This window comes from Elaeis guineensis, chromosome 3 (assembly GCF_000442705.2).
Source record: "Elaeis guineensis isolate ETL-2024a chromosome 3, EG11, whole genome shotgun sequence".
Classification (NCBI taxonomy): domain Eukaryota; kingdom Viridiplantae; phylum Streptophyta; class Magnoliopsida; order Arecales; family Arecaceae; genus Elaeis; species Elaeis guineensis.
The window spans coordinates 100,479,510-100,505,226 of record NC_025995.2 but is presented as its reverse complement, the minus strand read 5'-3'; the positions used below and the strand labels follow the sequence as shown (position 1 = coordinate 100,505,226).

The 25,717-nt window shown below is 41.9% G+C and overlaps 1 protein-coding gene, 1 non-coding gene and 1 pseudogene across 2 annotated transcripts; 1 reads left to right on the top strand and 2 right to left on the bottom strand.

The window, feature by feature from the left end:
- The first annotated feature begins 1,299 nt into the window (after positions 1-1,299).
- LOC105041431 (uncharacterized) lies at positions 1,300-2,291 on the top strand. Its single transcript, XR_012139807.1, has 2 exons — positions 1,300-1,689; positions 1,764-2,291. It is a non-coding gene; the product is annotated as an uncharacterized protein (transcript).
- A 130-nt stretch (positions 2,292-2,421) lies between these two features.
- Positions 2,422-13,945, bottom strand: LOC140856298 (uncharacterized; annotated as a pseudogene).
- A 53-nt stretch (positions 13,946-13,998) lies between these two features.
- Positions 13,999-15,510, bottom strand: LOC105041593 (cytochrome P450 CYP94D108-like). Its single transcript, XM_010918533.3, has one exon. It carries the CDS (start codon positions 15,508-15,510, stop codon positions 13,999-14,001), a length of 1,512 nt encoding a protein of 503 aa, XP_010916835.3.
- Between the last annotated feature and the right edge of the window lie 10,207 nt (positions 15,511-25,717).

Below are 25,717 nucleotides of genomic sequence, written 5' to 3'. Positions count from 1 at the left end.
TTATTATTATTATTATTTTAAAGGGAGGCAAATCTGGTGCAGCACTTTAAGGAAAAGTTTCATGCTTTTTTTTAACTATTTGGTCCGTCCTACTTCACCTCTTGCTAATTGTACCAATAGACCATTATTAAAATTGTCTTAATTGGATGGTGAGAGATTGCAAGAACAAATCAATATTCAAATTAGTAATATTTAAAAAAAATATATAACGACAACCCTTCAATATTCTATGATTTTTACTTATATCCTAAAAATTTTAATTTTTTGATTGGATCTCAAAACTAATATTTTGGTTTCACTGAGATTCGACTATCTATCGCAGTGAGAATCCATGAATATATGATTATCATATGAGATAAATTTAGATACAAAATTTCATTAGTATCTTCGCTAGTCGGATTAAAAGAGTAGTTGTATTTTGACAGAAATAAAAATCTAAGGATACATTAGTAATTTCATACTTGTAGTTAGGGGTATTAGAGTTTGGATGGACTTCTACGTCATGTTGTAAGCAATTCATAATTTTGGAGTCTAACTAAAAAAAAAGTATACAAGAGCTTAGATGGATGTGTAGGTCATATCGTAATCAATTCATAATTTTTAGAACCTAATTGAAAAAATTGAAACTTTTTTAATATAAATATAAATTATAAAATGTGCAAAAAAAAAAATTGAAGGGATATCTATACAATTTTTTATCTAATATCTATTTTGAATAGTAATACTCCTGCTACTTTTTCTAAGCCGTAAGAATGGCCTGCCGCGAACCTATATAGCTAATGAATAGAGAGATACTCCAACGAGCTAAGGCTGATTTACATTAATTATGTTATATTTAAAGTATAAAAATTTTTCTACTCAAAAAAAAATAGAAAAAATTATATCCTACAAAAGCATGCATTATATTGCAGTTCACCGCAACAATCACGTTGTCTCATTTCTGTGGGCACCATTCGTCATTATAAGTTTATAGTGGTAATTGGCCCATAGAAAGAAGTCACTATGATTGATATGGTGTACCACCGTATGGTACATGTGTAAACAACGGACACAGAAACATGCGTTATGGTTTCTGTTCTATGGCCATATCTGTAAGCCCGAAACAAGCGATGCACACCATGACTCGACAACTAAGTTCGGGGTGGAACACGCCAGGGCTGCATCTATGGGCCCTTGCGCTAAACGTGAACCGGTGGCCAACCTGGGAAAAGAGGTTTGTCTTCGACCGCATGGCCGTAAAGCGGTGTAAATAACCCAACACTTCACAAGATTCTTGTATAAATTATAGGCACAGAACCCCTCAAGAAAAACGCCTTCCTTGCGTCACGCTTCCTCCGCCCTTGTTCACCAAGTTCTCTCCACACCATTTTATAACCCTCTTCTTCCTTTCATCTTCCCTGCCAAAAGGAAAGAGAATTTTATTCCTTTACTCCTTGTTAAATCCATGAATGGATGTAATAACTCCACCAACTTCTCCTGGCCGGAGGTCTCAAGCAAAAATAAGCTCACAGCCCGGCAGTTGGAGCAACGTGAGAGAGAGACTTCAGCTGGTGGCCGCCTCCAGAACTGTGACCTTCCACCTCCCCTCAAGGTCTTCTCAGTCAAGGGGTATGATGACAAGAGGGGGATTGGAGACATCAGCCCTGCTATTCCAGTACAAGAACAAGCTGCCCCGACTCCAGCACCGATGTAAGTTCCGCACTGTAAACATAAATTGGTTTTTCTTTTGTTGACTGTAAAGATCATTTTCTCTGACTTGGCAGCAAGGACGATCACATGGAACATGAACTGGGATCGAAGCATGGAAGCGGTGAGAACTCGAGCCTGTTAAGGGCCCTGCAGCTCTCACAGACACGAGCAAGGGAAGCCGAGAAGGCGGCCTTACTGGCGAACAAACAAAACAAAGAGTTGGCCGTGCTGATCTTGGAGGAGTCGTTGAGACTGTATGCGCACCGGCAGTGGGTGAGGCTGCTCGAGATTGAGGTCTCAATGCTAGAGAAGAGGAGGTCGATGACCGTGGAAGAGGAAGCGAAGGATGAGGATGATGCAGAGCCTACCGACTCATGGTTTTTGGCTTTGGCCCTGTGCTTGGGCATTGTCAGTATGGGGTTTGTATTTAGCCGCTGCATGTTTTGATCTCTCCATTGGTTGGTCTATTCATTCACAAAAATCAATAGATCTATCATTACAAAGGACTTAATCATGTACAAACTCTTTTATTGAAATGATGTACAAGCTCAAAAAACAGAGTAGATCATTTTTATCAATTTAAGATACTTCATATGCATAAAGAGGAGGATTACTAATAGTATGAGATCAGAAAGGCCAATGATGGCTTCGATGAGATGAAGAATTTCTACATCAGCCCAGACATATTTTACATATTCAGAAATATTTTTGTCTACTATATTTTTCATTAAATCAGAAAGACTGGTGCGCAGACCGACGATCAGTATAGCACTCATCACGGCTTTCAGAAAACTCCAAGCACACCCAGCAGATGTGTGCCCCACACTTGCAGTCAACGTGATTGCAACCATCGATCTTCTCAATCGCGTGACCACGGGCCGGGCAGTCCTTTTTGTTCTCCTCCTCCCCCCCCGCGCCACTCCGTTAATGACCCAGTATCTCTCGCACGATGCGAGAGAATGATACTCTAGACGGCACTTGGTGCATGTCTCCACCGAGCAAGCCCCGCAAACAACACGGACAACCACTGCATCCTGAGGGGCAACCCGATGAACGGACGGGCAGTCAGGTGAGGGACGGAAGCGGTAGGCCCCGCCACTGGAAGCCACAAAGGCCCCCAAAGAGGTCCTGAAGAGCTCTTCCATTTGTTCAGTCGGCAGGAGAGACCTCAGGTCCGCGAGCAGGATGAGCTTGTTGCACCCCTCCTTGGTGCAGTAGAAAGGGAAACCATCTCTGGACCTGATGGTGGACTCACACTGATCAACCAAGCAGCTCCGACAGTAAATCATGCCCACAGGCTTCAAGCCTGTACGTCTCCTCCAGCTCGCACAGGCAAATGCGGCATGAGGTTTCCGACGGCGGCTCGACCATTCCAGATATCGCCTCTTCCACCTTTTGCTCAGCTCCTTGTTTTCTCGAACATTCATGATATGCCATCGGATGTCGAGAGTCAGCTCAACCCCAGGCATCATTTACTTCAGCCCTGAAGAACTGTTCTAAATCTCTGTACCACTTCTTTCATCAAGCCTGGTGGGAGGTTGCAACCACGGAGATGGATCTCAAGCTGCTTGTCCTCGTGGAAGGATAGCAGTGATTGCACCAAATTCTCCTCAGCTGCAGCAACCTCCTTCGGGGTCCAAACACTTTGACATTTGGGTTCTGCCTGTCATACAGAATGCCAATTCCAGACTTCTGCTCCACAGCTTTCAAGAGTTTCACGCCATCCCCGGAAAGAAGTAGCTGAAGCACCGCTGGAGTGAGGCTTGGATGGCTATGGTCTTGCCTTTCATCAACCGCTCCAAAGGCCTCCACAAATCTGCTATAGTTTTTGTGGCATTGGCAGATATCTTCACTCTTTTCCAGACTATAGGACACACCTGCACAGTACGATACCACACGACAATTAGTCCTGTTCTGCACCTGGAGATCTTAGCAGATATCAAACATAATGCAATTTCTTAACGATATTGTCTATGATGAATTAAAAGGTCTGCAGTCATAGCACTCTGTACCACATAAGATAGTAATTACAACAAGAGTATAAAACTAAATGACCTGATGGTTACTCAGAAGAAAGATAAAGTTTCCTACAAAATTTCCCTCACCTACGCAGGTGGTTTACTTGCATTGGAAATGACATCAACAGAGTTTAACCATTGAGGTTGCATGCTTGCCACATCAGTTCGCTCGCCTCCCTTTTTAAACTCCTTATTTTTCTCTCAAAATATATGCAATTCAAGTCCCAACAGTTGAAACAATTTTTTTCTCCTTGATGCGTCTTTGGACCGACATATTCCACCACCAACTCTCTTTTACATGCATCTTTTAACTTTTGAAATTTCAAACATCTAGCTGCTTAATTGCTGCATTTTGCCATCAGTGCCATCATCATCTTGGATGTTGCTTCCAGTTTCAATTCAAATATATTGGCAATTCAACTCTAAGTTGTTAAGGAAGGCACATAACTACAATATTTTTTCATAGATTAGCACCTGTACGTCCCATGAGAATAAAGAAAACTAATTAACTATTTAATGATGTTGAAAAACTCCATAGAAATATTTCTAGAAACACATCTAATCCAAGCATATCGTTTGATTTGATTAATTTTCTTTCATAGTTTTTACCAAATAGATCCAGCTGTAAAATAGAGTTATGCTACACTTTGTCTGCTGTGACTATGAATGAAAATTCAAACAATGATCCATGTAAAGCTATTGATTCATCATATCAAGAACCAGTAAATAAGCAGCAGTCTCAGAGATACCGGCAAGCTTTAGAAAAGCGCTAATATTTATACTTATGCAAAAACTTCCTTCGAGAATTAGAGATAAGACTGAAAAATTCTCAGTCAGATCCCAACATATTAGGCATTTACGAATGGGTGCAAACTTCAAGTATAATTTGCGGTCAAATTTATCCTGACTTTTCAATATTTATCGTCAAACTAGTTATTTATTGAGTATTTAATTATGATAAAGTCCTAATTTGACTAAAAATCAATTGTATTGGAAGATTGTCTGTTTCAGAATCATTAAAGCATTAATTTGTCAATGTTTTGCAACACTGCCTTGACTAAAAATAACACTAGATGCCCTAATTTGATAATAGATAGAGCCAAGGAACTCCTAGAGTGATTAAGGTTGTGTTTTAGGAAACTTCAGGTCTTTTGCACAGAGGGTTCTATGAAGATCTGGATTTTATAACATAAATTTTATTTATTCTTGTTATTCTCCAATAAAAACCAAACACAGCAATATCGAATTGATTCTTCTCTTTTCTTCCATCTTTCACCACATGAATGCATAAAGCACCTCCAGCAATGATATGTGTTCTTGTTTGAGATATTTCTTAAGGTGATGGTCAGGAAGCTCATGGTAGTCAAGCAGGCTCGACAGAGTGACCACTATTTAGATAATCAAGTTTCATAGAAAGATTCTATCTCATTTTCTTCTTTAACAGCTGTAGACCATAATATGGCAAGTTTAAATTTCTCAGGAGCAACAAATATGCTCACACGGATTAACCAACTCCAATGTATCCTCAAATTATTAAAAATAAAAAATCCATAACTAGATGAGAAGAGATTGCCTGATCACAGAGATCACCAGCCCATGTTTCTTCTACTTCTAGAAGCTATCATAATAGCTTTATTTTTCTGGAGTACAACATGCTGAACCTTGATGTTCGCTTTTACCTGAAAGTCCTATAATTCTCACCATGGATAAGGATCAGAAACCAAAAGAAGTATCCCAAAAGCATAATCTATTGAGGCGTCCCGACAACTTTGTATGAGGACAATTACAGAAGAGAACTGCAAAATGGGCATTTAAAAGCAAAAGAATTGAAATCCTTTTCTGTAAGAAGATGGTATGAGAAATCAACTTGAAGGAGTGCAAACCTTCTCCATACCAAGAAGCATAGCTGAACCACCATGGAAAACAAATATGCAGCAACAGCATCTTTTTTCTTTTTTCATTGGTGAGCAACAGATCAGATGAAGAAGAGGTTATCTTATAACACCAATGCAACATTTAGGGAGTCAATGATTCCTTAATATGGGAGCAATCGTCAATCAAGATACTCTTAAATATCCTGTATACTGCTTTCTGACATGAAGGATAAGAAGTCCAATATTTTCATAAAATAAAACTATTACAGGAATAAATCAAAGACAGCAATAATTACTTGAAAGATCCATACGCATCCAATCTCCAGAAGTAAACATATTATTGTCCATATCTAAGATAATCAAATGGAAGGAGAATGCCTTGATTGAACTTGTTCCAAAAGAGACACAAATGACAAAAGCTCTGGAATTCAACCATAGTACCATAAGCAGAGGCAATCTAGAGTATGCCAACAGGCTTCCAAAAGGCATATTCAACATCTAATAACTCGAACTCAATGACAGAGCACTTACAGTGAAGCTCTCACCATATTTTCAAGGGAAAAAAAATAGCCCTAAGACTCAGTTAGAATTTACCGACAAATTTATTCTGATTTTTTCATATTTTCTCCTCAGATTAGTTAGTTATATAAGAACAGGAAATCAACTAAAAAGATAGAAGTGACTAGCAATATAAGAAGAAAGTATTTGCAATCATTTTGGTGCCTTCTGTTATCCTTTTTTAACAAGACATGGTCACATGAATCTGAATTCTTTTTTATATATTTCGTCGAGGCCTTGAAGTCATTCAAATTGTATTTGGGAGAAAAGGTTACAATTGACAAACTTTCAGTCTTACAAATTGGTTGTTCTTTTGTTTATAGAAGTTTGATTCGTTAAAAATCCTCAAGATTAGGATCTTGAACATTAGTTGCTTAGTTTTAAGGTTAAGGAAAATCAATATCTCAACTAACTTGGAGTCATGTTTAGTAGTTTTTGATCCAAAAATAGAATTTTCTAACAGGTTGGACCAGGATACTTTTGTATTCAGAAGAATCTCTTTACATGTCACATATATCTTTTCATATGTGACAAGGTGAGGACAAACTGTAGTATAAGAATAACTTTCTGAATATAGAAAATTTTTCTCCTAAAAGAATCCCCCCTCCTATCTTCTCTTCTTTTCTTCCAGTTTCTTCTCCTCCTGTCTTTATTTTTTTTTCTTCTGTCCTTGAACCAGAATCCTGTAACCATGTGTCTGGGGCTACATCAATTTGGTATTAGATGCAAACATCCCTTGCCTGACTAGTTACATCATTCCCATGGCTGAAAAATGTGGTCAACTGGATTAGGTGAGTGGAAGTCCACAACTAAGGGTGCTTGAGGGAAGGTGCTCATGAAGACTAGATCACCATTAAGCTCTGATAAAGTAATCTACAGTTAGTTAAATCAACTAGGTCATACATTGGAAAGAGATATGTTGTTACGTCCACACATCCAAGGAACATATCTTCACCTAACCTGGCTATTTAAAAAAAGACTTGTCAGAAGATGCAACTATTAGGGGGCAAACAGTCACATCCAGAATACCAGTTTAACAATCAAATGCAAGAAGTAAGCATTGAACCAACAATCGAGATCAAGATATTGTATATGACCATCCACTCATCTTCAAAAAAAAAAAAAAACATTATTTGTTTCATCTGATTCTTGATCAAGTGCACCCCACATATCTAAATCACATGGAGCCACGATAGAACAATTTAACTGGGAGGACTCAAATTGGTCTGCACAACAAGATCATGGAAGAAAGGTCCACATTTCGATTTTAGGTTTTTTTTAATTTAAGCTCTTCATGCATTCTTTTTGTTACTTAAGAGCCTGGAAATTGGAAAATATTTAAAGAATCTTAGTTCTTGAGAACCCTCGAATTTGGGAGTACATACATCTGCTTAGGAAACCTTCTTTTTTGATCCAAAAAATCAACATTTTGGCTCATTTGGAGTCTTATTTTAATTATTGTCACAATTTCTAATTTAATAGGTCAGATTAGAAAGGTTTTGCATATATTAGGATTGTCCTTTGGTCATTTATTTATCCTTCTCTGAGAAGTGAGAGGGAATTTCAAAATTGTAATATGAATATGATAATTGATTTCTGATAGAAGAAAAATTTTTGATTGTGGTTTCACCTCGTCTTTTTCCTTCCATCTGTCTTTATGGCCCCTAATTATTTTTCTTCTTTCTCTTGCCTCATACCAAAGTATGACCCTTTCTCCAGGGCTACATGACAAGCCATGTACAAGTGTTGCGAAATGCAACCTAAAGTTTGTGCTAACATGTTTATTTAATTCTTGACAGTAAATTTTCATCATAAACCTTGAAACTGATTATCGCTAAATAACAATAAATTTCATTTAGAATGTGTTTTGACATAAGACGTGTACCCTAGGACATACCAAGTACCAACACTGTATCCCATATTAAATTCAGATACAAACAATATCGTGAAGACACATATCAGAATCTCTGCAACATTATGGATACTCATATCAGAATCTTTGTCTTACCAAGTCCCACGAAACCAACCATTCAAAAAGATGATTTTCAAAATAATCACGTGAGCTTAATAAAAAGAACATGCTGAGCCAACAAAAACTTTTGCTCAATGATTAGCTAATTAATTCAACAGGATCCTAAAATACTACATTGATATAAAGCATATGCAAAGATAATCAGAAAACAATCCAAATTACCTCCTCCTATTTTAGGATCTTGTTTATACACCTTAACCAACGGGCCTTATCCCTTCTATATAAGACTGCTACATGGATGAAAAGAAACCCACTTAAATTGACCCTGTTCAATACCAGGGCTCTCAACCTAATGTCAACATTCTGTCAAGATCATCATGGTTACCATAATTTGCATGGATAGTTCCATACAAATTCCACTCTGACACAACCATCAAGTGGTGGGAAAAGAAACAGTCCACTATAAAGAACCATCAGCAATCACACTTCCATGCACAGAGCGAGAGGGAGAGAGCAATTTATTAAGTAGAACAAACAAGCATAACGAAGATATATAACTCCACTTACTCTATTGACAAAAGCTAATACCTGATTGGAAAATATGTGACTAAGAATTTTCCTTCTGCAACTATAGATGGGCAACCCGTCCTTAAGCCGCCGGCATTCACTTTTCTTCACATTGTGGATAGTGGTCCGATCCAATTCACCCTGAAGATTAAAAATCTTAACTTCCCCTCCTCCTCCTCCTCCTCCTCCTCACAGACCTCCTGCTGCTGCTGCTTGCAGAGGCAATTGAGAAGATCCTCCATCGCACTCCTAAAGGCCTTCAGCCTGCTCTTCAACTGTTGTTTCTCCACCTCCAGACGACTCCTCCTGTCCTGCAGCCCCCAAAGGTAGCCAGCCGTTTCGGCTTCATGAGCATCTCCGACACGATCTTAATCTCATTCTCCAACTGTTCGATCTTCCCTTCGTACTGCCGCACCGCTTCGCACTCGAGACGGCCCCTGATGTGGTCCAATGGAGGACTCGATGCTGGGGTCAAGGGGTGGGAGCCTTCCAGGCGGTGGCCCAGAGGTAGACGATAGCCTCGAGAGCGTCGGCCCAGCACCTGAAATGGAGCTCTGCGACGCGGGAGCCCTGGGAGTAAAGGAGGACTTCCTCGGCGAAAAAGGACAGGAGACCATGAGTTCGCGTATGTAGGACAATGAGAGGCCTTTCTGGGTAGGAGGGGAGCGTCGGAGAAGGACGACGAAGCCGGGTCGAGGCTCCGGCGGCTCTTTCCAGCGCCTCCAGTGGGACGGGGGTTGGGGACTGAGGGGCCGGCCGTTCGTCCTGGAAAAGCGAACTCTCCAGCCGGAATGGCTGGGCGGCGATCGGGGTAGAAGTCCCTCCTAATACGCCGGGCCGGATCGGGCGCAACGAAACCCTAAGTGGGAGTGAAGAAACATGGAAGCCGAGAGAGAGACCACAAGGAGTGGGAGTGAAGAAGAAGAGACGGTGGAAAGAACGCAACGAGGGCTGGTTTTTTCCTTTCCGAAAGCGGGAGGGAAACGGTTGAACCGCAACGAACCGGGTGTTGGGGAGAGGGAGCGGGGTTTGGGGGTGGGGTCTATCTCGAGTTGGAGTTGGACTTGGTGGGTCAGATCAAAACCAAGAGAGGGAACATTAAAGCGTTAAGGGCTTCAGGGAGAGGAGTTAAGATAATAAAAATGAATTAAATAATTTTAATAACTATCCAATCTTAAAAGAGTGAAGTGCCAGCTTACAGAGATCTGCATGATTGACACGTGTTGATTTTTATTTATTAATTAACAAATCATAGCTGATTAGGAATCCGCATCGACAACAAGAAATAGACCTAGTTTTATTGTTCTGAATTGTAATAGATTTTGTTAGGGCCAATCTAAGTCAATATGCATTCAAGATGGCAATAAATTTAAACAAATTTCAATCAAAAATGAATTGCAAAGTTGAAATGCTAGGTCTTAGTGGTCTGCATATAATATGCATGTTGATTTTCATTTAGCAAGTATTAGCTAGCTATTAATTTATTCCAATGAATATGAAACACCACAACTTTATCATCTTGAACCATAAAAGATTCAATTAGAAGATGATAAGCATAGTGGCTCTCAACAAAAAGCGAAAACTAAGATAGAAATGGTGATAAGAGAAGAAATTGAACATGAATGGATGAGAAAATGAGGAGCGAAGATAATGAAAATGAATTAAGTAAATTTTAATGCATGTCAAATCTTAAAAAGTGAAGTGTCTGCTTTCAAAGATCTACATGAGTGATGTGTGTTTATTTTCATATACTAATTAACAATTTCAACCAGTCATAAATCTGCATAAAAAATAAGAAATAGATTGCATATTTGTATAAAAAAAAAGAAATAGAATTGCTTTTGTTATTTTGAATTGTAATGGATTTAATTATGGCCAACATCAATCAAAACACATGATCTATTTGATAATAATTTAGTCTAAGATATAATGGCAATAAGTTTGAATAAAAAAGATGAAATTGTGAAATTAAAATGTCATATTTTGTATGCACAATGCATGTATATATTTTGATTTAGCAAGTGTCAACCAACTATTAGTTTATTTCCACAAATGTGAAATATTATAGCATTATCATCTTGAAAGGTAATAGACTCAACTAAAAGACAATCTTAGTTTTCTCTTAACAAAGAGAGGAAACTAAGATGGGAACCCTAGCTATAGAGAGAATTGAACATGGAAGGGTGAAAGGATGAGGAATGAAGATAATAAAATGAAAAAGGTGAACATTAATAAATGTCAAATATTAAAAAGTAAAGTGCTAGCTTTTAAAGGCTTGCATGAGTGACATGAGTTGATTTTTATTTACTAATTAACAAATTATCTACATACAACAAGAAATAGAACTACATTGTTTGGAAGTATATTAATTGATTTAGTTAGGATCAACCTTAGTCAATATGCAGAATCTGCTTCATAGTCATTTAGTCTAAGACAAAATGGCAATAAATTTAAACAAATGTTAATTAAAGATGACCTGTAAATTTGTATCGATGGATGTGAAATATAATAAACTTATCATATTGATGGATAATAGATTCATCTCAGATTAATGTCCTCATCATTAAAATTAGATGCTCCATAATAACTTAACTCATAGATGAAATGATGGTTATTAAAGAAAATTTTAGGAATTGCAAAGGAATTTTAGTGGATTGCATCCATAGGATATATGATTTTCATTTACTACATTAGAAATGATAGTCATTTGCTAAGCTAAATCAAGGAATAGAAAATGCAACCATTTATATCATTTTAAACTATAATGAGTTCAGTTAGGGTTAGCAAGATTGAGTATAATGTATAATTTTCTAATAATGTAATCTTAATATAGTGAATTTAGTTAGTTAATATGTACATTTATATAAACATCAATGGGTTAACAATATGAAATTGATGGTAACTCCAACAAAAGGCAAAAATAAAATCGGAAACACTAGCAAAAAGAGAAATTAAGTGAAACACAATAATGAGAGGATGGAGAATGGAGATCATGAAAAGAATTTAAGTGAATTTTAATTTGTGATGAACCACAAAACTAAAGTTCCAAACTTCAATAGCTCATATGCACATTATGTGTAGATTTTTATTTTCTGATTAACAAGTGATATTTGGCTACCAATTTGCATAGGATAGTAAGAAACATAACCACTTTATTGTCTCAAAGTGCAACAGATTTGGCTAAAATCAATAACATTGGTCGATATATATTATCTACTTTATCATAATTTAATATTTAATAAAATATGAATAACTAAAATAAATAATTAAGGATGAAATATAAAAGTAAAAATCTAGCTTCTAGTATTTACATGCACTATGCTTGTTGATTTTCGTTCATTAGTAAACATATTTTAATCAACTATTAATTTATATCAAAAAATATAAGTTATAACCATTTTTGTCATTTTGAAATGCAACAAATTCAATTAGCGTTAGCTACCTTAGGCAATAATACAATCTCCTCTCCCAACTCAATTCTCTCACCCAGCTTAATTAAAATCTTTTGTAGTAGGCTCTCCTCATCTCACGATATTAAAAGACCCTCCACCTCATCTAGTTGCTCATGGTCATATATAGCACCTTTTCCACTAGGCTTGCGACTGTTTAGAACACTCGAGATGTTGCTCACCCTATCGCACCCCCCCCATCTCACTCTATGTGTCTCCCCTCTCCCTCCATCCTTCGTATTCTCCCTCTCTATCTTTCTCTCTCTCTCCTACTCGAGTTAGTTTTAAAGTCTCCCTTTTTCTCTCTCTCTCCTACTCGAGTAATTAGTTTTAAGATTTTTCTTACACTCTCTCTTTCTCGCTTCCCCCACCACTCTCTCTTTCTCATTTGGATTAGGGTTTCTCTGTCCCTTCCCTTCTTCCTCCTTCTCTCTTTCTCTCTCTTTTTCTCACGATCTGCCTCTCTCTTCAATTTTTCTATGTCAATACATCACTGAACAACATAGTACATATCTGTATCGTGCATGCTGAACTAGTTGCTGGCCAATATACTTTCTAGTACTAGTTTAATGAACTTTTTTTAAAACTTTGTTATATGTACTTTGAGCTAATTTCAACCATTCTATAGTTACGATATTTTCTATTTTATATAAACTATATTGCTAATTGATAATAAAGATTAAAAATATTTAAATAATAACTAAAATAATATAATTTTTATTTTTATTTTATTCATATTTTGCTTAATTGAGCATCAAGAACCCACTACGTACTCATAAATAGCTCTCTTATTAAGTAATTGATCATAATTATATGATCTTTTTTTGATCATCTTATAATGGATCCTTTACATAGTAAAGATTGCCTATTTAATCTTACAAATAGGGTTAGACTTATTTCTACATAGAGGTGCACATACTTCTGCACACCGTAATATATTTACAAATATATCAAGGACAACAAGGAAATGTCCATTAAGTCCAAGCTCAAGGACAAAATGGCCAATTAACATGACCGAAATGTTTCAATAAAAAAAATGCTAAATCTCAAAAAAAAATTATTTTAATAATTCATTAAAAAATTAGAGATTTTTTAGGGAAAATTTCTATGTTATGGATCTTCATAGTTCTTTGCTCTCAAATTTTGACTCACTCAGCCTAATATTGTTTGCAAGTGATTATCTTTTCGTTTTGATATAAAAACAGAAAATAAATTTATCTGCTTGAAAATGATAATAAGATTTGGTCATTGGGCCCACAAAAGTAAATATATTTTTTTCTTTTTAAAGAAGCTAAAGTAAAGAATTAGTACAGATCAATTTCAGACCGGTAAATCAGCATGGAAAGAATTATGTTGGAATTCTTTCTATATATATGTCACCTTTTTATTCACCATTCTAATGCGGCATTCAGTGCCTGCGCTACACTAGCGTATGTGATCTTAATGGATTACGGGGTACCCCTCTCACCTAGTTAGCGACTTCCACAGGACTGATGAACCGGGTGGTGATATAATAGGTGAGTACTTGCATTTTTTTTAATATTAGCAATGGTGAAAATTGGTAAAAGTCCGTCAAAAAAAAATTACCAAGTCGATGATGTTCCCAACAAGAAAAGAAGGGTCGAGTAACACTTTGTCTTGAACTTTCCTGTGGAATATTTGCAAGTAAGAGAAAACAAATTGTTGTGGATTATGTCAAGCGGAAGGAAACAACTTAGTCGCAATATATTACCATAGTAATCCATGATAAATGATGAGATTAACATATGGATTAAAATTCTACGACTTTCTCAAATTACCAGGAACACTACAAAGCATTACTAACTAGGCTACATGGATGCTAGTATGGTTGTACCACAGCGGTTGTCACATCAAGCCATCACAAAGTCAGCGCCATTCTTGGACGTTCTTTTTCCCTCCTTCATCCTCACCGACACTGGTAAACCACCCTTCATTTTCAACGTAGAAAAAAATTTAATTTCCTCCTTTGCCGACACCTCGAAACTAAACCTTTCGATTATGCTTGTGGCCACCACCTTCATTAGGATGTATGCCATCTCCTTCCCCAAACACGTCCTCGGCCCTGCATGGAAAGCCGGAAACTGATAGGGACTCTTTGGCCCAAAAACTCCATTCTCCAGCCACCTCTCTGGTTTAAACTCCTTGCAATCCTCTCCCCAGATGCTCTCCATCATGCCCATTGCGTAGCTGTTGTAGATTACCCTCCACCCCTTTTTCACCACCGTCCCGTCCGGCAGCGAGTCATCCTCCGCGCACTGCCGGAGACAGAGCGCCACCGGAGGATAGAGCCTCAGCGTCTCCGACAGCACCGCATGGAGGTAATCCATCTCTCTCAGCTCGTCCAGTGTCAGGTTTCCATCCGGATTTCCATGCCTCCTCCTGACTGAATCGATCTCATCCAAAATCCTTTCTTCGACCTCCGGCTGGGTCGAGACTAACCAGAAAAACCATGCCATGGCGGTTGGCGTGCTCTCCCGACCGGCAAACACGAAGTTGATGATGATGTCGCGAAGAAACTCGTCGCAGGAGTTCCCGTTAAGTACAAAATGCGAGAGGAAGTCATTGCTGCTTCTTATCTCCTCAGGCTTCCTTCCCTTCCTCTGCTTCACAATTCTCATGGCGAACTCATGCACGTCGCCGATATTCTCCTTCAACCGCCGCTCGGATCCAATACCGAGCAGCCGTTGAAGCTTCCACAGAAAGCAAGGCTGGTCAAACCTTTGGTTGACGACACCCATGACCGCCTCGTAGGCGTGGATGAACCTACCGACGTCGTCCTTGTCGTAGCCAAGCGAGGCGGGATCCACGCCGGAGACAATCTGGCAGACGACGTCGAAGGTGAGACGATCGAGGAGTTCATGGAGATCGAGGGAAGCGCCTGTGGCAGCGGCCTTGGAGAGCAGGGGGACGAGGCGGTCGGTGAACTCGTTGCGGACCTTGTCCAAGATGACGCTGCGGAGGTTCTTGGTACTGAACTCGTGGCTCGCAGCCTTCCGCTGGAGCCTCCAGCGGTCGCTATCGGAGTTAAGGATCCCATGCCCGAGCAATTCCGAGAAGATGGCGGTAAAGTCGTCGCCTTTGGGGTAGTTGTGGAAGTTGGTCTTGAGGATGTGCTCGATGTTCTCGGGGTTGCTGGTGACGACAGTGTAAGGCATGGTGATGGTGTTGGTTGGGCTCGCCAGCACCAGCTCCGTTGTCCACTCCAGGATCCGCTCTTTGTTCTTCACCATTTCGAAGAAGCTTATCTTCGTCGGAGGCCGTCTACTAGATTTCTTCTCGCATGAGCAATGCTGATTAAAGTAGTAGAAGAAGAAGAACGTGATGAAGAGAAGGGCAGGGAGGAGACTGAAGTCGTCCACCATTTCCCCCCGGATGGTTGAGTAGAATTAACGTTGGATTCAGTGCATGACTCCTAAGTCCCAAGCGATACATATTTATAATTCTCCGATCTCCACTTCGGGGTTGAGTTTAAGGTCTAGTCCTTCATCATGACTTATCTGTTGTCTATATACTCAAGCTAGCTGGGAAAGCGAACCTGTGAATACGGACGATCGGTGATGACTTGGAGCCTTCCAGTTCATCAACGTTCTGGGTGTTTTTTCTTCGATGAAGTGCAAGATGTCAAGGAATATGGGAGCCACCGAGATGTTTTTATATATTAGGGTGGATTAACAGGAAACAAATACCTTGAGACGGTATATCATTTTTCTTTTGTTTCTTGAACGAAACACAGAGGGAGACTATATATGTTGAGGTAAATGGAGCCGTCCGTCGTTGTGTAACGTATGCATCGGGGTGGAGCGATGGAGCACAAAGTTTCTGGGCACAAGAAGAAGCCTCGAAGTCTAGTAGTAAAACGATACACTTATAGATTTTGGACCATGTGGACGGCGTATCCGAGGGCAATGGTGGTTGATAGCCTACACCCCTGTTTCAGCCGCCGAAGGCTCTCAGAATATTCCATGACACGTTTCCAAACGAACCACTGAGGCCGGCAAAAAATGATTCCATCCATCAATCTGTTCTACGTTCAATCCGCTGTAAAGAAGTTTGAATTTAAGATAAAAAATTCAAATCATAAATAGATTGATTTATTTAATTTATTTAATATTTAAATTATATTTAAATTTTAAATATTTAATTTATTTAATATTCAAATCAAATTGAATCAGATAATTTATTTAAAATTTATTTAATTTATTTCAAATTTATTTAATCTATTTATGATCTATTTAATCTGATTTATTTAATCTATTTAATTTATTTAATCTATTTAATTTATTTAATTTAATTAAATTTATTCAATATATAAATTAAATAGGTTGGGTCAAATTATCTATTTAATAAATAAGTCAAAATCAGTACTAAAGTTTTAATCTATTTGATAAATAGGTCGGATTCGAATTGATGATTTTTTGATACAATCCATATCAATTCGATCCGTATCTGATCTGATGCAACTTAATTACCACCTCTACGAACCATCCTCTGTTCTCACGGGCGGGAAAGCAATGCTACGCTGTAGAACATGAAATTAATTTTATAATAAAATTTTTAAAATAATGATCGGATGAATACACACATATACGTATATGTATAGAGCCTGAATTCTCTGTTGTACATCGCATGGTGCGGTACATAATGCACTATTCATCGCATGATGGACAGCCATACGTGGATGCATACTTGTTGCATGCGGCTGTGCACGATCGTCCATCACGCGCATCGTGCGGTGCACAGCAGATGATCTGCGCTCGTATGTATATATGTATACAGATATAAATATATACATATATGTACACACTATATGTATGTATGTATATATCTGGATATGTCTGTGTATGTATAATTATTTTATTCTTCCGTCCCTTATCTTTCTTAGTTGAGCTAAGTAAAAAAAGTTAAAAAACTTTATTTTTATAAAAAAAGATAATGTTAATATTATGGATTTGTCTTAAGCTATAGTATCTTATACCTGGCCTTTTTGGGTTTGGCACTTTTTTTTCCTTTTTGGGTAATCTGAGGAGGCAGCAGCTATATTATAATATAAAGTCACTGTTTACATAAGGCAGAAGCAGCCAAAATGAAGATATAATTGTATAGAAGTAACAAACTTATGAAAAGTACTAATTGTTGGAGAATACCCACCGACCGTCCGACCGGTGGCCGAAGAGACCGACCGACCGACTGACGGTCGGAGGGACCGACCGACCGACCGACAGACGGAGGGACCGACCGACCGACCGACTGACAGTCGGAGGGACCTACCGACCGACCAACAGTCGGAGCGACCGACCGACGGACGCCATCACCGGCCAGTTAACGGCCCACGACCGACTGAGGATGAGTCGGTCGGGCATACTTTTTCCGACCGACTGAACCTGGAAGTCTGATGGCCGACTCACGTAAGGCTCGCCGACCAACAGAGGGGCCCGAATCTCCACCCGACGCCACTCAGCTGGCCACCGACCTAGGGTCGGTCGACTCCTCCGATCGCTGTACAGCCGTCAGAGCTTGTCAGTTCTGACAGCAACATGCAACACTGCCACCTAGGGGCATTGTCCCGCCTAGGGCATTGTCAACCCTAGTGATTTGACAGCCCCACGGCGACATGACACTTTTACGGCGACTCTGACAGTCTACAGTGAGTTGATAATTCCTCAATTGTCCGCGCCATTAATGACGGCGCCATACCGTGCTCCACTATATAAATCGGGGAAGGCAACAGAGCAAAGGATCTCCACTTCTCGACTTGGAAACCACAGGCTCGCTCCTCTCTCTCTCTCTCTCGATTGAGCTCTCAGTCTTCATTTCACTGTTGCCCAGTCACCTCTCTGACTTGACCGTCGGAGGGTCCCCGCCGGAGCCGCCTCCGGTCAGTGCGGACTTTCTTTTGCAGGTGCTCGTTCCCAGCGACCAGACGACGAGGGGATTGGCCGCAACAGATTGGCGCGCCAGGTAGGGGGAACGATGACAAAGACAAGAGCCTAGCGATCGAGGATCACCGGGTCGGCGAGGCGCTCTTCCCGCCGGGAAGAGGCCTCCCCGCCACCCTCAGCGGCGGAGCCCAGCTCTCCGCACCCCGCGGTGACCACGGAGGCGCAGATCGCGGCTATCGTACAGCAGATGACCGTACTGACGGACGCGGTCAAGAGCCTCCAGCAACAACCGGCGGCCCGTCCGATGCCCTCCAGGAGCAGCCGCCGACGCCCGCGCCGATCCCCATCGCCTCCGCGCGAGCGCCCGCAACAGCGCTCCCACGGAGAGGAGGAGGGACGGCCATGGCGTGATGACCAACGGTCCCAGCAGCCCTCTCCTTCCCTGCTGGAACGGGCGAGGAAGGAGAAGCGACCGCGAACGCCGTCCGCCTCCCTGTCGGAATCTTCCGGAGACTCCACTCCTGGGATTTTCCAGCACCGACGGACAGACGACTACGAGCGCAGGTTCAAGGAAATCGACCGTCGGCTTGCGCAGTTGCAGGTGGACGGCCAGAAGTCTTCGAACGACGTCGACTTCCAAACCGCCCAACCTCTCTCCCGACTAGTTCTCGACGAACCGATTCCCAGTCGGTTCAAGATGCCGCACGTGGAGCCATACGACGGCTCCACCGACCCAATCGACCACCTTGAGAGCTACAAGCTCTCATGACGATCCAAGGGGCATCCGACGCTCTTTTCTGCATCGGCTTCCCCGCCACACTCCGCAAAGCTGCCAGAGCCTGGTACTCCGATCTCCGATCGAAAAGTATCCACTCCTTCGGGCAGCTCGAGCACTCCTTCGTGGCCCACTTCAGCACCAGCCGGAAGCCGTCGCGAACGTCGGACAGCCTTTACTCCCTTAAACAGGAGAAAAATGAGATGCTCCGACACTTCGTGGTGCGATTCAACACGGCCACGCTTGAGGTCCGGGACCTCAACGAAGACATGGCTATCTCAGCCATGAAGCGGGGGCTGAGGGCGTCCCAATTTACCTACTCTCTGGACAAGATCCTCCCCCGAACGTACGTCGAGCTGCTGGAGCGCGCATACAAGTACATGCGCGCGGATGAAGGAGCTTCCGACCGATGCTTGGCCGAGCCCAGAGGCCCGAAGGAGAAGCGGAGGAAGGGTCGGGAACCCGCCGAACCCAGCAGGCCCCCGACCGATAGTTGGGTCTCGCCACCCCGACGAATCCAAAAGTCACCCCGGCAGCAGACTCCAAGGCCGGCACGTCCTAGGTACGATTCCTACACTCCTCTCTCCGCTCCTCGTGCACAGATTCTAATGGAGATCGAGGGGGAAGAATACTTGCGACGGCCTCCGCCTCTGAAGGCAAAAGGCCTCGACCGTCGGAAGTACTGCCGATTTCACCGAGGCCACGGCCACAACACCGAGCAGTGCATCCAGCTTAAGGATAAGATCGAAGCTCTCATCCGCCGGGGGTATCTCAGTAAATTTCGGAAGAACCCGCCGACCCAATCAGTTGCCGATCGACGACCCCGACCGACTGAAGAGGCAGCGACTAATCAGCCGACGGCCGGAGTCATCAATATGATCTCCAAGCGGCTGGGCCCGGGGACGTCTGCGGGAGGGGAGCCGACGAAAAAGCCGCACCCGGACGACGTAATCACTTTTACAGAGGAAGACGTTCGGGGCATCCAAACTCCCCACGACGATGCTGTTGTTGTTTCGGCAACAATAGCAAACTATGATGTAAAAAGAATTTTTGTTGATAATGGAAGTTCGACAAATGTTTTGTTTTACTCGACCTTCTCCCGGATGCAACTGTCAACCGACCGACTTAAGAGAGTCTCTATGCCCTTGATCGGCTTTGCCGGGGACGCTGTCACGACGGAAGGAGAAATTACCCTGCCTGTGACGGCCGGCACCGAACCACGACAAAGCACGGTCCACTTAACTTTTGCGGTCGTCCAAGTGCCTTCGGCCTACAACGTCATACTTGGACGACCCGGACTAAACGCCCTCAAGGCAGTCGTCTCGACGTACCATCTTCTCGTTCGGTTCCCGACCAAAAATGGGGTCGGGAAGATGCGCGGGGATCAACAGCTCGCCCGACGATGCTTCCAGATCTCTGCTCAAAACGACGAGTTGAGGGGCTCCCTGACGATCGACAAGATAGACCAACGGGAGGAGGAAGAACGGGGTTCGCCGGCCGAGCAGCTCGTGTCGATCCCGATAGCGAAAAATCCTGACCGGAAGGTTTGGGTCGGATCTCAATTGCCCGACCCCGAACGACGACGATTGACGGAGCTGCTGACGGCCAATGCCGACATATTTGCTTGGTCGGCAGCAGATATGTCGTGCATCCCTCTAGAGACAATAACCCACCGACTCAACATCGACCCGACGATGAGGCCGGTGAGGCAGAAGAAAAGGTCCTTCGCTCCAGAGAGACAGAGGGCCATCGACGAAGAAGTGGATAAGCTACTCGAAGCGGGCTTCATCAGAGAATCCACATATCCCGATTGGCTCGCCAATGTTGTCATGGTCAAAAAAGCCAACGGAAAGTGGAGGATTTGCATCGACTATACCGACCTGAACCGAGCCTGCCCAAAAGATAGCTTTCCACTTTCAAAGATCGACCAGCTGGTGGATGCGACGTCCGGATTTCGACTGCTCGCTTCATGGACACCTTTGCCGGATACAACCAGATCCGGATGGCGCCTGAAGACGAGGAGCATACCGCCTTCGTGACTCCCAAGGGCCTCTACTGTTATCGGGTGATGCCCTTCGGACTGAAGAACGCCGGTGCCACCTACCAGCGACTTGTCAATAAGGTCTTTAAAGACCAGATCGGGCGCAACATGGAGGTATACGTGGACGACATGCTAGTGAAAAGTGCGCAGATCCCAGATCATGTTCAGGATCTCGAGGAGACCTTCCGCACTCTACGACGACATCGAATGAAGCTCAATCTGACCAAGTGCGCTTTTGGGGTGACCTCAGGGAAGTTCCTCGGATTCCTCGTTTCTCAGAGAGGGATTGAGGCCAACCCTGAGAAAATAAAGGCGATCCTCGACATGCGTCATCCGAACACCAAGAAGGAGGTCCAACAGCTGAACGAAAAAATCGTCGCTCTTAGCCGATTCATTTCTCGATCAGCTGAAAGGTGCCTCCCGTTTTTCAAAACTTTGCGCCAGACAAATGATTTTTCTTGGTCGGATGAGTGCCAACGGGTCTTCGAAGATCTGAAGAAGTACTTGGCTTCCCCGCCGCTGCTCGTAAAGCCGCAGGTCGGGGAGACCTTGTATCTCTACTTGGCCACATCTTCTGAGGCGGTCAGTTTGGTGCTCGTCCGAAAAAACGAGAACCGAACCCATTAGCCTATCTACTATACCAGCAAGGTGCTCGTTCCCGGCGACCAGACGATGAGGGGATTGGCTGCAACACTAATGATAAAGAAGCACCAAAGGAGGCGATACAGACCACACAACCCCCAGAAATCTGATATTGGTGCAGCAAGAAGAATCACAGGGGAGGCACCGAGACAATACTCCTTCCTGTAAAACCATCATGGAACAATAGGCCAAGCCGACGGCCGAGTCACAACACTCCCAGGTAAAGATACGAAGGAAGTAGCAGTAGCATAACACGATCCGAAGGAAAGCAAGTCTGAATCTTCTCTCCCAAGCAAATGAACTGCCGACTGACCAGGTCATAACAATAACATCATAGACAAGGAGAAGAGGATCAGAAGTCTATAGGCAGTAAGAAAAAGGAATCCAGACAACCCAATTACAGAAGGCTTCTGTTCCATCCCTGCTAAGTAAGCCCAAAATTTGGACAAAGAATCAAAGGAGACCAGTTGAGATAGATAAGATGTTATTACGATGGAACCTAGCAAGAAGCCCTTTTGTATACTGCCATACCAACAGGCCAAACTCTGATTGAAGAAGACTTGTTTTGCAAGAGAAAAAATACCAACCAATGCACCCATGAAGGCCTCAAATATTAGGCCATTTAGGCTATGAGGCATATCCCATCAGAATCATTCTCATATGAAACATTGTATGGGGGCTCGAGTAACAGCACCACTGATAACCATTTATTAGAGAGTAAATATAAGAGATCATTGGCAACTCAGCATTCAGTTCAACAACTAACCGTGGGCTATTGAGCGTAAAGAGACAGGAAATCAAGATTAGCAATAGAGAGCATTGATATCCACACATAACCAGACCTTTAGAGACAACCAACAGCAAATAACATAAGGACACCAGAAGGTGGTTTGGCTCTTTTGATGGTCCTCCGCACATGTTGTTAAAATTACGGTTAAATTTTACTATTTTTTTAAAATAAAAATGTGTAAGCACACCTATGCAAAAGTACAATATTGGTCCAAGTGTATTATTCTGTTTATAGCTTAAGATGCTTGTGTAGGCATTTCCTTGTAAAAGTTTGGCACAAACATATTTTCTTCAGAGTTAATATGTCGTTTAGGATAATATTAACGAAAGATCTTAAAAAAACAACGTCTTAAACTTCAATTCTATAAATCAGCACAGCAAGTAAGTGATGATTTTTGTATGACTTCCTTTAACATAAGCTTTGATGAAAATTTTTATTAAAATTTTACTACGGTATTTTTTTAATATATTTTTATTATAAAAGACATTTAAGACATTACACTACTATCTTTTTTTCTATATTTTATTATTTTTTATCCTCCTCCACCATCATCTTTGTTTTTCCTCGCGGTCGCCAACCACCTCCCACTCACCTCCCTCGGCCCCCTAGCGGTCATGCCCCCACCCCCCGGGTCCTCATGCCACCCCCCTGGGTCCTTGTGCTGCCCCCCTCCCACGATCATCCCACCTTCCCCACCCTCTCATCCCCCTTCTTCTCCACCGCAGACTGCTCCCCTCTCGCGATCGCACTGCCTTCCCCCTTTTCTTCTTCTCCACCACAGGCCGCCCCTCCCTCCCCCTTCTCCTCCACCACAAACCCCTCCTTCTTCTTCTCTATCGCTGACTGCCCTCCTCTCGCAACCGCTCTACTCCCCCCCTTTCTTCTTCTCCATCACAGGCCGGCCCCCCTTTTTCTTCTCCGCCACAAGCCCCCACCCCCCACCCCCCTTCTTCTCCACCGCAGACCGCACCCCCCACCCCCTCCAGTGACCACGCCGCCTCCTCCCCCCTTTTTTCTCCTCCACCACAGGCCGCCCTCCCTTCTTCTTCTCCACCGTAGGCCGCCACCCCTCCTCCCCCTGCCACCCCCTTCTTCTCCGCTGTAGACCCCCCCTCCTCTTGCGACCGCACCGTCTCCCCCCCAACCCCTTTCTTCTCTTCCGCCGCAAACCCCCCTTCTTCTCCTCCACCACAAAACTCCTCTTTTGTCTTCTCTACCACAAACCGCCCCTCCTCCCACGACCGCACCACCTCCACCCCCTTCTGCGACCTTGTCGCCCTGCTCTTTCTTCTTCTCCACCATAGGCCGCCGACATCCCCCCTCCAGTGCTCATGTCCCCCCTCTTTTTTTTTTCCTCCACCTTTGGTGATGACCCCAATGCACCTCCTCCTCCTCCTCTCTCTCCTCTTCCTCCATCCTTGGTGATGACACCACCACCCTACCTCGCTTCTCCTCTGCCATCAGTGCACACCCCCCCCAACTCCTCCTCTGACCTTCCCCAACTCCATCACCTGCCCCCACTAAAAAATCATGATTTTGGAGAGGAGTGGCAAGAAGGCTTTTCGAAAAAAAAATTATCATTCAATTTAACCCTAATCTTTGGGGTATTTATCGCACTAGTAAAAAAAAAACTGACAGTTCTATGCATGTAATTTTAAATTTTTTTAGCAAAAGCAGGTTAGATTAAACTATTTAATCTACATTACATGTATAAGATCATATCTAAACTACCAATAAAGGATCTATAACATGAGTTTACATGCAATTAAAATCTTAAATAAAAAAAAATCCGTATCGATCACATCGATGCCCTAGATCAGATCTAGTAATTAGATCTGATCAGATGAGTTCAGAACTTATTACCTTCATACAGGTTGATGATCGCTGCTACTGATGAATGTGATATCGAATTTTTTCTGATGCCGAGCAGCCACATAGAACGTTCGACCTCTACAGGATATCCACTCGAAGCTCCGATCTAATCTGTCTTTTCAAAAGTACTAGCTCGTGCGAAGACCCATCAGATGGCTGATTTTTCTCCTTTTTCGAATCTCCTTGGACTCTCTCGGATCTAAAGAACGAACAAAAGGAGGAAGCGGTGGTGTAGGAAGAACAAAAAAAGACCCTCTTTTCTTTCTTCTCACAAAACCCTAGTGAAACCCTAGAGTACCCACTCTGATATCTCATGCCTAAGAGAAAATATGTATCCTCTTTTGTCGCACAAGAAGGCCCGCCCCCTCTCTAAAATTTCATGCCCCACTCTCAATGAAAAGATAATTCTCATGATAAAACTCAGATGTTTTGTCGCACAAAATAGAAGGCTTTTTATGGTGGGCAGTGAGATAGGATAAGGAGATAAGATAAGGGTTAGTTCTAGATCAAATTCAAAACTATTTTAAATTCAACCTTTAACCAATATTATCTTTATCCAAAGGGAGGGTGACAAAGCTTCTTTGGCATGTAATTTCTCCAAGCAAAAATTTGAATTTGCGTGAAGAGGAAGGCATAAAGAAAGTGGTCAGCACTTAGGAAGAGTCCAACCTAATAGTTTGGACTCTTTAGGGTTTATCTAATTAGGTCTCCTTCCTAATCAAATTAGGTTAAATCCAATTAGACATCAGGATCTAATTTAATTAGGTACTTAACTAAATTAAATTCTAATTGGATCAAAAATTAATTGAGCTCAAGTCTTGATCAAATCAGGAATCAAATATCCTTAGCGATTAGATCATCTCATAACCTAATCGGATCAAATCTAATTGAATCCAATTCAATTAGACTTTAACCAAACCTCAATGCTTAATTAAATTGAGCTAATCATTAGTCTAATTACTAATTAATCCTCCATTAATTCACTAATCTTTAGTGAATTATTTTATCATAATTTTTGTATAAGGTTAATCATTAATTAAATTGATGATTATATCCTTGAACGATTCTCAATTATCGATCAGCCATCAGATCAGTCAAAAACTTCTTTTGAGTGTGACCTCATAAGTTCGAACCTAAGTCGGTAGCATAGAAATAATTTTTTGTACCAATCGAAATGACCAACTAGCAATGATACCCGACGTCCTGATAGACCAAATGATTGTAAAGTAACATTCAAAACTTATTGACATATAGTTACCATATAATTCATCCCTTTGACCCTAATGCTCAAGGTGACCTAGAGTTTAACTATCAATCTTGAAAAAATTATCCGCATTATATTTCAACCTTTCAAATCCATCTCATGGATTACTTTAGTTAAGATTTTACTAAATTAAAATACAGTGATGTATTCTCCTAAAATTCAGAGGGGTCCATTCCATCTTGACTCGCATACTGACTCAACAAGTACTTGATTGTGCTCAAAAATCTTTCAGTACTGAATTAAAAATTTATGTTGTCCGATATCAAAGTACAGTGAGTTACTTGCAAGTCATCGTGGTAATCTCAT